Source organism: Canis lupus, chromosome 26 (assembly GCF_048164855.1).
Source record: "Canis lupus baileyi chromosome 26, mCanLup2.hap1, whole genome shotgun sequence".
NCBI lineage: Eukaryota > Metazoa > Chordata > Mammalia > Carnivora > Canidae > Canis > Canis lupus.
In genome coordinates, this window is record NC_132863.1 from 34414139 (window position 1) to 34427754 (window position 13616).

Consider the following 13616-nt stretch of genomic DNA (forward strand, 5'->3'; position numbering starts at 1 on the left):
AGTAATATGTATATGTTAGCAGTATGGGAGGAACAATCTATAACATTTTATAGTAAATATTTTATAAGAAAGATGTATCATGGGACGCCTGGGTGGCTGAGCAGTTCAGTGTCTGCCTTTGGCTCAGGGCGTGATCCTAGATTCCTGGGATGGAGTCCCACATCGGGTTCCTTGTATGAAGCCTGCTTCTTCTTCCTCTGCCTATGTTTCTGCCTCTCTCTCTGTGTCTCTCATGAATAAATAAAATCTTAAAAAAAAAAGATGTGCATCAGATTTGGTCCCTTGCTGAATGTTTGAATGTTTCAAGGTTCTGAGAGGAAAACTAATAGATCTCATTGGAGCCAGGTCTGTCTCCACCATTTACTGGCCAGGCGAGTTGGCGTAAAGCCCTTCTGGCTCGAGCCTCTGATTTCTTGACTTTAAAAGGGGAAGACCCCCGACCACCAGTACACCTGAGTATGTTGCAAAGCCGTGACTCCTATCCAATAAAGGGATGGTGCCCCCACTATGGGTGGAAAGAACTGGGAGCCATGGACAGCAGCCCATGGTGCGGGGTGCTCACTGGGCCACAGATCACAGCCTCCAGGCTAGAGGACCCTCTCTCTCTTACTCCCAGGCCAGGCAAGAGTCCACACCTTGGGTTCTGAAACTGTGCTGAGACTGTGCCCATCCTTGTAGCAGGAGGGTCCTGGGAAGCTGTGGGGCTGGGGGCAGGGGGAGGGCCATGAGACAGGTAGGTGTTGAGGCCGTGTCTACATAACAGGCATGCTGCTTGTCCTCACTTGGATGGTTCATGAAAATCTGAGTCTCCAGACTGACAGGATTCAGCTTCTGTTCGTTTAAGAGAGCAAATGCCACTGGCCACATCCTCCTCACGGTGACCAAACACCTGTGAATGCCTATTTCGAGCTATGACGTACTGACTGAACCCTAGGAAGGTAGAGCCCGCCCCAGTCCAGAGAAGACTACCAGACAACAGCCACCATCCTGAAACCCCCAGGCCAGCGGCTGCGTGCAGATACCTGTTGCTGTATGTGGCGGACTCCATGTCACTAAATGAGAGGCTTTCACTGTACTTCTCAATAGCTTTCTTATGGTTTCCCTTCTTTACAAGCTCATTGCCTTCTTCCTTCAGAGCTCTGGCTCTCTCCACATCCCCAGCAGAAGGCACTAGATGCAAATTCAGAAGAGGAAAAAGCCATGGAGCGGGTGCCCGAGATCCACGATGCCTCGCCAGCATCGGCTCTTCCCAGGCATCTGTGACCCTCCCCGCACCTGCCCGGGCCTCCCTATCCTGCTCTAAAGCAGCCTCCCTGAGGACCGAGTCCCCCGTGCAGTTTCCAGTTTTCAGTCAGAGGAGGTTGGGGACTCTTGATGTAAACACACACAGATGTGCACATAAGAACAGATACGTGGTGCAAAGCAGGCCGGGTTTGAGCCCCAGCGCTGCCGCTCCGGAGCTGGGGACTCGGTGTGACCTACCTAAGCCTCTGGGACCTGGGTCTCTCTGTACAATGCAGCACCACGGGGTGGAGGTGGGGGGCACCACCTTCCCCACACTGGCTAGTGTCAGGACAAACCCTGAGAGTACCTCACAAAGTGCAGAGCACCCTATAAACTTACAGCAGGAGAATAAGCAAGGATTTAAGCAAGTCAGCATCTGAGAAAGAAAGAGTGTAGCTCCTAGGCTTTCAGAACAGGGCAGAAGAACCCCCTTGCCCCTCGTCTCTGCTCCTCCCCTCACCCCACGCAGCTCTGCCCCTGCCTTCCTTCCCGGACAGAGACAGCAGGTGAGCTCTGGGATGCTCTCGCTAGGCCCTTAGGCCCTTTGCTGCACAGCCGGGACTCCTGCTCCCGGCCCGCCTCCCAGATCACTGGGTTTCTTTTTTAAAAACTATCTTTAAAATCCTGAGTATTTATGGCAAGGGTAAGCAAGGCTTTAGGAACAAAGCTAACACCCTTGATTTCATCCCTCACCTTGAGAGAGAGACACTTATCATGGCCTTTGGAGCCCTGGAGGGGCCCCCTCCCCCAGGCAACCCACCCCTGGAGGAAACCATGGTCCCCAATTCTGTGTGTCCTTCCCCCCTTTTTCTTGGTAGCTTAGCTATATATATGTATATGTGTATATTTATATGTATATGTGTGTGCATATATATATATTGTATATAATGTATATTATATACATACTATATATATGTAAATATATACACACACACATACCACTTGCTGTTTTTAAATTTCATATAAAAAAAAACAGGGATCCCTGGGTGGCGCAGCGGTTTGGCGCCTGCCTTTGGCCCAGGGCACGATCCTGGAGACCCGGGATCAAGTCCCACGTCGGGCTCCCGGTGTGTGGAGCCTGCTTCTCCCTCTGCCTGTGTCTCTGCTATTCTCTCTCTCTCTGTGACTATCATAAATAAATAAAAATTAAAAACAAAAAAAATAAATAATCCTAAGCATCCTTCCATAACCTGGTTCTGTTTCTTCCCCTGAATACTACTCCTCAGAGTCGCCTGCACCGACACATCTCCCTGGGGTTGGTTCATCCCCACTGCCACAGTTCGGCTCACTCATCCCTTCTACTCAGAGATCCGCCTCGCTTCCAGCTTTGCTGTCTGCTGCTCTCGCAAGCATTCTGCGTGGACACACCTGTCACCTGTTGGGGCCACAAAATACACGCACCTGCAGCTTGCCCCTCACTCTGCCACACGCCACAGGCTGCCGTCATGCTCACTCCCACCTCCCACCAGCGATACCACGCACTGCCTTCTCTAGCTCTCTCCGTCTCTGCCAGAGACTCCCTCCTCTTCTCCCTCCCACCTGAAGAATGCCCCACTTCGAGGTCTAGTTCAACATGCCATCTCCTCCAGGAGCCTTCCCCGGCCCCCTAGGCGCACGTCCGTTAGTTCCTGTTTTGAACTCCCCCAATACTAAAGGCTCTAAAGCACTTGTCCTTCCTCCTGTATTTGAAAAATGCTGTTTATGTCTCAGTCTCTTATCCAGACCGAGAGCTTCCTGAAGGCCAAGACTGCCTGTCCTCTCTATATCACACTGCTTGACATGGAGCCTGGAAAATACATGGCTTGGTGACTATGAAAGAATGAAACACGTGGTGGGTGCACTAAAGCCGTCTAGTTCGCCAGCACCCCACATTTCCATTCTAGAGAAGAGTGGGGGGACACATATCAGGTTCCCCTGAGTGCTACCCATGGCCACACACATTCCCTCCTGGGGAGGGGAGCAAACCTGCTGTCTGCTAACACCCATCCAAAGGCTTTGGCCCTCACACCTTCTGTACCTCCCATCCTCCATACCTAGCTTGCTGGGCCCAGCTACTTCCCCGAGGCGTGGTGAGCCGGATGCCTGAAGGATGGTATCCCCAACTGCACACTGTGGAGGCAGAGAATCTCCTGTTTTGGGGCTACCTGGCTTTGATCTTCCCTCTTATTCCACCTCCAGGGTCTCACTGATGTGGGTGTTCTTGGGGAAGCATTCCTCTCCAGCTATGAAGTTGGGAGCAGATGGCTCAGGGTGGAGCTCATCACAGAATCTCAGCCCCTGGTCACAGGGACTAGTTCAGAGAATGGCCCGTGACCAAACAGGCCAGAATACAATGAGAAGACATGTGACCTAGGGATTCAAAGGAAAGAAACCCTCTCTTTCTTAGGGAGCTATCAGAAGACAACCACCTTTTCCCACCTTTTTCTCTTCCTCTGGGACACAAGGCCAGGAACTATTTAACAGCTACTTTACTAATGGGAGGGAAGATTGTCCCAAGACAAAGCAGACACACTAGAGAAAAGAGCTGAGAAGACTACAGAGGAATGGAGTCAGAGTCTGATAATGTAGTGAACTGCTGGAGCAAACCTTGCCTGAACCTGAACTTGGAACTTTTCAGTTCCATAAGCCAATGCATTCTGTTATTTTTACCACGTTGAGTTTTTCTGTTCTTGCCACCAAAAACATCCTAGATCATCCATCCCCAATGCTGCCAGAGGAAAGAGAAGGAAACTAACGCTATATACCTATATATGTCAGGCTGAGAATTCAACTTGCCTTCTCTATCACTGAATCTGTAAAGTGGTGGGTGGGCTTTCTCATCGCTCTCAGGATGGAACTGAGAGGACAGTCTCTAAGAGAACAAGACTTGTTTTCTTACATAATTGTTATAGCTCAGCATAAGCATCACTGATTTTTACAGGATTACTCTAAAGAAGGTGGCTATGGGGAGATTGTAATGCTCTGGGTAGGATGTCACAGCTTACCTGTGGTCTTTGCAGTTGTGGTTTCTTTGAATTTGCTTTTAGCTATCTCTTTCTGGTATTCCGGAGGCGAGAAATCCCACCTCTTCTGGGCTGAAACAGGCACCAGGGGAATAGAGGGCAGCTTCAGGCGCCACTGGGGCCCCAGTGAGTCCACGAGAGCTCTGGTCATTCTGGAAAGGCAGGCAGTATTACAGGGAGGTTTGCGGTTGGGTCAAAATACTCCTTCTCTCATAAATCCAAAGTGGGTGTACAAGAGCCATCATCCTCTTATAGCCTTCTGACAAACAGCAGGAACGGAACCGAAGTCTGCCACCATGACCCTCCCTCCCTGCCTGGCCATCAGTTGGCCACACTGTTACCTTCAAAGTGGTGACTTGCTGCTTCTTAAGGGTACTTCAACCTTACCCCCGAAGGACCACACGCGCCCCAAGAAGGGATTGTATGTCTTATATTTTCTTAATGGATCTATTACAAGGTCATGTAAGCACCTGACATTTGATTACTGCTCAGACTTTTAAAAAATACAAATCTTAGGTCATTATCAAGTTTTAAAATCCTCCACTGGTTCCCATTTTCCTAGGTTGACAGGGCCTGAGATCTGGTCCCCTCCCCACCTCCATTTTGACCGTGTGCCACATTCCCTCTTGATCTGTTTGTTCCAGCCTTTGCACATGCTTTTCCCTCTACCTGGAATGATCTCTTCACTTCCCACTCCCCATCTCCCCCTTCTGGGCCCAGCTAACTTGCTTAAAACGCTGCTTTGGGACCACATCCATTTGGTTACGTGATCTCCAGCACCTAGCACATCGCCAGGTGGGTGCCAGGTATGTGCTCCATCAGTGAGTAAAGCCAATTGTGTGGTTTTTCTGCTCCAACGACTGGGCTCCTATGTGACTAGAAAGAAAGCGTCACAGGCTGCTATCACTACAAACTCATGGTCTCTGACTAAGCCCCCAAAGCTATTTCAAACCTCCACCTTCCTCAGCCTGGTTCTCCAACCCCTCCTGCTTTTTCAGGGCACCCTTCCTGGTCCCACCTGCACGGGCACCGAATCCTTCCTATTTCTCTCCCGTCACCACTGAGGAAGTGATAAGGCCAGTCTCTCCACCTCAGCTCTGGGCCTCACCTCCTCCTACCTCCATCAGGAACCACGGCCAGCAGCTCTCCTCTAGCTTGATCTTCTCTACTGTCTTCCAACTGTCTGCATTTAACTACTTCCTCACTTCGTAAGACCCCCCCTGGAGACCCTGCTCTGCCACCGCAGCTGGACTCCCCTGCTTCTCACAGCCAGGCTTCTTAAATCCACGGCCACCTGGGCTTCTGACCTTCCTGGATGCTTCCATAACCACCACCAGAAGCTCTCACTCTGAAACGCAGAAGCCTGCTTAAGTCATTAGAACACCTGACGGGAATGAGGTCTTCACCCTTCTGGAAAGACTTCTTCCCTAAATGCTCCAAGTTTCCTCCTGCCCTCCAGCTGCAGTTCTCCTGGAAGTCCCTCAATGCTGCAACTTTCAAAACGTCATCCTGCTCACTTGCTGGGGGGGGGTCTTTTTTTTCTCCCACAACCTCAACTCACCTCTATGCTGACAGACCTTCAAATCCACATGCCTGCCTTGTATTTGTCTCTTCTGCTCCAAAACCCACATAACACCAGCCACTGTCCTTAAGTCTCTCGGTCCCCTCCAACTCAACGCATCAGCCACCGGATGATTCTCCTGTTCTTCCCTTCTCACCATCGCAACAGCCAAATTCCCTGGACTGCTACTTAACTGTCCCCAGAACTGATCCCCGCATCCTCTTTCCACTGTCTCCACCCTCTGAGTTACTCCCCAGCCCTTCCAGTTCTGTTCTTCTTCGTGTCACCCGGCAACATGGCAGCCAGGGGGCTCTTCTCCCAAATCTGCTCATGCAACTCCCCTGTGAAAGACCCTTTCACAATGCCTCACCCTGCCTAGATTAGGTCCAGGCCCTGTGTAATCTGGCCTCACCTCACATGTCCGAGCTGAGCTGCTCACCAGCAGCACCAAGTGACATGGGACTTCTCACAACTCCTGGAATACATCATCCTGGCTCACCCTGCACAGCTGCCCTTCCTGTGGCCCTGGCCCCAGATGTCTCTTTCTTTCTTTTTTTTTTTTTAATTTATTTATTCATTCATGAGAGACACAGAGAGAGAGAGAGAGGGGCAGAGACACAAGCAGAGGAAGAAGCAGGCTCCATGCAGGGAACCTGACATGGGACTCGATCCCGGGTCTCCAGGATCATGCCCTGGGCCGAAGGTGGCGCTAAATCGCTGAGCCACCAGGGCTGCCCTAATGTCTGTTTCTCAGCCTCAGCTTACCTCCTCTGCAAAGTCTTGACTGGCTCCCCCATCCCCGGCTGGTCAGGTGTCCCCTTCTGCCCCCACGGCCTCCTGGGCCACCTGCCACCACAGCACCCACCACACTGTGGTGCACTGGGCTGTGACTGGCTGGGGTTCCCCATGAGACCAGGGGTTTCATCAGGGCAGGAAGAGCTTTGTCTCAGGCATCACCCCAGGCCCTAATGCAAAGTTGGGTACATCTGAGTGGCAGATCAGGCCCTAATGCAAAGTCGGGTACATCTGAGTGGCAGATTCTGCTGAACAATAAAAACTAAAAAGGAGGCAGAGAGAAAACAAGTCATGCTAAAAGCAATACACCAAACACATGCCACGAAGTCCTGGGAAGGGTTTGCTATTACTGCAGAGCCTGGCTTTCGAGCAGCCCATGCAAAGAGGGGAAACACAATCAGTTACACAAATGAGGGCATCCGTGGCTAGAACAAACTGCCACTCAAAAGCCAGGAGGAAATGCCCCCTGCCAGGCCTCACACAGGGGTCACAGTACCACACAATGACCCACCCCTGCGAACACCAGTCCTGTAGTGTTGGGTCCCAGATGCCCCTGTCTTACTTTCCCCACTCCACAGAGGTCTGTGAAACAGGTAGGGTCTGGGCCTGTTTTTTATTGCAGTCCTCCCTACACACTGGGCACAATCCCTGACACAGAGCTCAGTAAGTTCTTACTATGCGAATGAATCTGAGCAGCTGGGTAATCAATCCAGCAATCCTCTCACTCTGACCTCTCAAGGCCCCACTGAACACAACAGTGGACTCGACTCTCCTTCCACCCCTTCCCCACGTGCTCACTAGGAGTTTCTCGGCCTTGCTCAGAGGGACCCCCTGAAGGTGACCAAAGTCGTGGTCCCGAGTGAATCCCAGAGGACAGGGAGTTCTAGAGAGATAGCCTGAAGTGACTCACGCTCACCTGTTGATGCCTTCTAGGGCCGAGGCCACCTTGTCATCAATCTGCAGCACAGTCTTATAGTCGACGTAGGCCAGGGGGTACTTCTCCAGAGCCTCATAGGCCGATGCTCGCCGCAGCAAGGGCTTCATGCTGAAGGGAATCAGGGCCAGCGCTCTAGAGCAGGGGGCAGAAATGTCATCTGGCTGTTAAGTCACAAGGCAGGGTCACCGGCAGCTTCCAGTACACAAGAGGTCACATCTGGCACAGAGACACTGCTAAAAAGGCCAAACCTTAGCAGAGGGGCTTTCCAGCTTAGACTGAAGAAGAGAAAGGAGGATGGGCAAAAAACCACAAATACTGTGAAATCTGTGTGTCCAGGCACCAATATTCATAGTTGCAATCCCCCCACATGAAGAACAAGTGCCTGTAGCTTTCATTCTTCCAAGTGTTTCTACAGAGTCTGACCTGGTGGGAGAAACAGGCTCTGCAGTCAGATGGTGTCTGGACTCCACCTCTGCCACCAACCACATGGCCCCCAGCAGATCACTTTACGGCCTCCATTCTAGCCTGGGCCGGACGGTAAACTTACTCCGCAGAGCAGTCATGAGCCTTCCAAGAAGGAAACCTGGCACAGAGCAACTTACACGGGCTCCATGAGCACGCTCACCTCTCCTCTTCTCATCTAGCACCAGGGCATGAATTAAGGTGAAGCCATAGGATATCGGGTCTAGGAACACATGAAGACATGTGTCCCACTTCAGTGATGAGGAAATAAGGCAGTGTCAGACTGCCTTGCAGAAGGAACAAGTATGAAAAACTGAACGTCCTTTACATCTGGGTCATCGATGGATACCTTCTGCTCCTTGCTTCACTAACCTCTGTCCCTCTTTCTTTCTCTCCCATGCACATCCACCCCAGAAAACACCTGGGCAAACCAGTCACGAGTCTGCAACTCAACCTCATCCTGAGGGCCCCAGTCTCACAGGGCCCTGGAGGCCCACCTCTAAGTCCTTGCCCTACTCCCTTTCTGGCAGACTCCGGAGATACAAGTCAGAGGCCACAAGCACCAGTCAGTGACCTGGTGACACCTAAAGACCCTTCCTAATTATCTGGCATAGCTCTAGCTGTGGGAATCGGTCCAAAGAAGAGGCTCCTCTCCTGAGACCCGCCCCCCCCCCCCCCCCCCCCCCGAGGTCACCCCGGCTACTTACGAAGTGCAATCCTTGATGCAGTCCCTGCAGTTGCCATCCTTCAGGTGGCACGCGGCGCGGTTAGAGAAGAGAATACTTTCTTCTTCAGGGTTCGAACAACCTGCCAGGTGGAAGCGGAAAGTACGAGATTAATAGGGAAATGGATGCCGTGGGACCCTGGGGTGTCTTTCATTCCTGAGCTCTCTAGGCTACCTGACCAGGCTCGCTGGTCTGATGGACTGCCAGCTTTGTCATCCTTACACGGGGGTGAGAGCAGCAAGCTTCCTGCCACCCACAGGGAACCGAGTACCTTCTCATTCACTCACTCCAGCACTGAAGTTAGGACCAGGCAAAAGACAAAACAGGAACCAGCTGGCTTCTGCTCAAAGAAATCCATGCTCTAACTATGTGTGTATGTGTGTGTGTTTGGGTGTGTGTGTGAATTTTGTTACAAAAAGCATGTAAACCCAGTAAGAGGGGTTCCTGAAAAAGAAAAAGAAGAATGTGATAAATAGACGGAACGGGTATTATGGGGACACAAAAGACAGAGACTAATCCTACTTGGTCAAATCAGAGAGGACTTTGCCAGGACAATGCACAACTTAATTAGGGGATGGATTCAAGCTACCCCCCATTGGGGAGGAGAATTATCAGACACTTCTCTAAAGGTAATCCTTATCCTCAGCAATCTTAGAAGCCCATGTCTTTTACTGTGTGGCCACGATGACTTTTAATTTTAAAAATAATTTTTCAGGCAGCCCAGGTGGCTCAGCAGTTTAGCGCCACCTTCAGCCCAGGGCCTGATCCTAGAGACCCAGGATCGAGTCCCATGTCGGGCTCCCTGCATGGAGCCTGCTTCTCCCTCTGTGTCTGCCTTTCTCTCTCTCTGTGTCTCTCATGAATAAATAAATAAAATCTTTAAAAAATAATAAATAAAAATAATTTTTCAACCACTTCATACCCACTAGCAGAGACCATAATGGAAAACAAACAAACAAAAAGCTCCAAAACTATTAAGTGCTGACTCAGTAATTCCCCTCCTGGGTATATATGCCAAAGAATTAAAAACAAACTCTTTTCTGAAGACTATAAAACATCTAGAATACAGTAAAAGATATACTTGACGTCCATCACTGGACTTGGCATACATTACATTTGTTCCCAACCTTTTTCATTTCTGAGATGGCTAAAGCCCCACTTATCCTCATCTTTTGCCCTATGCTTCTTCCCCAGACTCTGGGAGGTCAGCGTAACCCTGAAGTTGGTATGTAACATTCTTCTTCTTCTTTTTTCTAAAGATTTTATTTATTTATTTATTCATGAGAGAGACACACAGAGAGAGGCAGAGACACAGGCAGAGGGAGAAGCAGGCCCCATGCAGGGAGCCCGACATGGGACTCGATCCTGGGTCTCCAGGATCAGGCCCTGGGCTGAAGGTGGCGCTAAACCGCTGAGCCACCTGGGCTGCCCTGTAACATTCTTTTATATGTATGTTTGCCTACCTCTATTACATATGGTTCACAGGGAAGAGAATATGCCATTTTATAGCTTTCAAAGCTTTTAGAAATTAAGTGGTACCTCGCTGCCTATCCTTCCACAACTTAATTTTTTCCACTACGTATGTTGCCACATAGAGGGATGATCGCTTTTGTTCAATATCAACAATAACAAACCTAAAAAAATATATAATAACTAATGCACACATTAAAAACAACAAAATAGGGCAGCCTGGGTGACTCAGTGGTTTAGCGCCGCCTTTAGCCCAGGGTGTGATCCTGGAGACCCAGGATCGAGTCCCATGTCGGGCTCCCTGCATGGAGCCTGCTTCTCCCTCTGCCTGTGTCTCTGCCTCTCTGAGTCTGTCATGAATAAATAAAATATTTAAAAATAATAATAATAATAACTTTCTCCCTGACTTTACTAGGCCCTGAGTGGGACAGCAAAGTACAGAAAAAAGTAAAATATATCCTTGCCCTTAAGGAACAAGTACAAGTACTCAGAACTTGCAGTCCCTCTCAAGTCGCTAGGGCTTGGTCGCACAGAAATAGCAGCGGTGCCATGGGAAGGGCATGGGAACCTATGATTCTGCCGGTGAGCCCACAGGAGTCACTCAATCCCTCTGATCGTATGTGCTCACCTGTCACATCAAGATTCTACTTCACAGACTTGCTGGAATGGTCTATTTTGTTAGGTTGCTCCCTGCTGTCCTTTCAAGATCAGCAAAACTGATCAGAGAAATCAAGGGATTTGCCCATAAAACATGTGAAAAATCAATAGCAAGAGCAGAATCAAATGCTGGTCCCCCCTACTAAATCCAGACTCCAGGCCAGCCCTTCTAAGAATCCAGAATAAATCTATACAAAGGAATAAGCTTTTCCAGGTCAACTGGGGTAAGATGAAAGAAAAAGGCAGAAATTATCAGTATATCAGATTTGTCAGTGACTTCATCAAGTGAGGCTGAGATGAGGAGGTGGGTCTAAAGAAGAGTGTCCTAGAAAAACAAGAGGATTTGAGAAGTCTAGCACAATGATTTAAAACATGGACTTGGGATCCCTGGGTGGTGCAGCGGTTTGGCGCCTGCCTTTGGCCCAGGGCGCGATCCTGGAGACCCGGGATCGAATCCCACATCGGGCTCCCGGTGCATGGAGCCTGCTTCTCCCTCTGCCTGTGTCTCTGCCTCTCTCTCTCTCTCTGTGACTATCATAAATAAATAAATAAATAAATAAATTAAAAATAAATAAATAAATAAATATATTAAAAATAAATAAATAAATAAATAAATGAATGAATGAATGAATGAATGAATGAATGAATGGACTTAGGGACGCCCGGGTGGCTCAGGGGTTGAGCGCTTGCCTTCGGCTCAGGGTGTGATCCTGGAGACCTGGGATTGAGTCCCACATCGGGCTCCCTGCATGGAGCCTGCTTCTGTCTCTGCGTCTCTCATGAAAATAAAATCATAAAAAAAATTAAATAAAACATGGACTTAAAAATCAGACAGACCCATATTCAAATCCTGCCTCTGATTCCTTCATTGTGTAACCCAGGGTTAACTCTTCTGGACTCCTCATCTATGACGTGTCTTATCCATAAGTTTGTATGAAGATAAAAAGGAATGATGTCTGTAGTGTCTAGCACACAGTAAAGGACTCAACAAATGCTAGCCGAGAAGAGAAGGGGAAACAGGTAGTACAGAAAATGAGGGCTCATGGGTAAGACGTTCTGGAGGAGATTGGGGGCAATGGGCTGTGGTTGGTTAGAATGAGGCTTACCTCTTCTCCAAAGTGTCTTCCCATGAGCTAGAGGCCGGGAAGAACTGATAAGGATGCGCAGCTCCTCTATTTAAAACAGAGCTCCCCAGTAGCCTCCCATCAGGGAATAAAATCCAAACTCCTTACCACCACCTTACCATGCAAAATGCCTATGCAATACGGCTCTGCCTACCTGCCCTCAATACTTACTGTTCCTCCACTCTCTATGGGGCTCACTAGGCTCTGGCTCCTGCAACACAGCACGCTTATTCTGCCCTGGCGCCCTTTGTAAAGGACAGTTCTCTCCACCTGGAATATGCAGCACCCAAAACTGTGCCTGCTTGGCTTCTTCTCATCATTTGGACATCAACATCACTTCTAATGTCACTTCTTCCAAGTTGTCCCTGACCTTCCACTCTAAAGGAGCTCCCCAGTCACCCCTCTCACCACGTTACTGTATCTGCCCCCTCCACTTTTTAAAATATTTTATTTATTTATTCATGAGAGACACAGAGTGAGGCAGAGACACAGGCAGAGGGAGAAGCAGGCTCCCTGCCCAATCCCAGGATCACTACCTGAGCCAAAGGCAGATGCTCAACCACTGAGCCACCCAGGTGCCCCTTATATTTATCTTCCTCGCAGCCCTAATCCTTATCAGACAGGCCTTATGTACATTTGGATAAAGAAAGGTGGTATATCCATACAACAGAAAATGAAGCAGCCTTAAAAAAAAGAAGAAATGTCACATGCTACGACATGGATTACAAGGCCCTTGAGACCGTTTTGCTAAGCGAAATAAGCCAGTCACAAAAGACAAACACTGTATGACCTCACTCATTTGAAGTACCTAAGGTAATCAAAATCATAGGTAGGCAAAGGAGAAAAGTGGAAACCCAGGGCTGAGGGGGGGTAAGGAAGACAGATTAGTGTTTAGCAGGTACAGAGTTCCACCGTCGCAGATGAAAAAGTTCTAGCGATCTGCTGCACGACCATGTGAATGTACTTAAGAACCCACTTAAAAATGGTTAAGGTAAATTCAACGCTGTTTTTATTTTATTTTATTATTATTTTTTATTATTTATTTTTTTTTTTACTGCAATAAAAAAATGTGATAAGACCCCCATTACCATGGAACTATGTTTGTGATTTGTCAGTGAAAAAGAACCAGGAATAAAACTGTATTATAATTTAAAAAAAAAAAAAAAAGTGTTAAGGGCCAAGGAAGTTTCTCGTAGGATGCCGGGGCGGGTGGGGGAACGGCGGGAAGGATGCCCGGGAGCCCGGTGAGCCAGCTGGCCGCGGGGAAAGCAAGCCCCGGGCTGACCCAGGGCGGGAGCGAGGTGTGGGCGGCGGCGGGGTCACGGAGGGAGAAGCCGGCCGGCGGGGGGACGGGAGGGCGCGGGGGCCCAGGTCCTACCTTGCGCCTGCAGCGCCCGCAGCGCGCGGCTGTAGAGCCCCGCGGCCTCGGCGAACTGGCCGTTGCGGAAGCTCTGGTTGCCGGCGGCGCGGAGCCCCTCCACGGAGTCTGCGAGCTTGGGGACCATCCCGCGGCCGGGCCGGCGCACCGGGGGCGGGGGGCGCGTCCGTTACCGCGCCGAGGCGTGCGCAACCGCGTGGGCGGGAGCACCGGCGGCCGAG

General features: G+C 49.8%; 1 protein-coding gene across 1 annotated transcript in view; it reads right to left on the reverse strand.

The window, feature by feature from the left end:
- Positions 1 to 13616, reverse strand: part of TOMM34 (translocase of outer mitochondrial membrane 34) — an 18348-nt gene extending 4732 nt beyond the window's left edge. Inside the window, exons 1-5 of the mRNA XM_072801185.1 lie at positions 13396 to 13616; positions 8749 to 8848; positions 7559 to 7711; positions 4269 to 4438; positions 1023 to 1170 (exon numbers count right to left, since the gene is read on the reverse strand). Of these exons, the coding sequence (XP_072657286.1) occupies positions 1023 to 1170; positions 4269 to 4438; positions 7559 to 7711; positions 8749 to 8848; positions 13396 to 13522 (698 nt within the window). The 5' untranslated portion in view covers positions 13523 to 13616. The remainder of the gene's footprint in view (positions 1 to 1022; positions 1171 to 4268; positions 4439 to 7558; positions 7712 to 8748; positions 8849 to 13395) is intronic.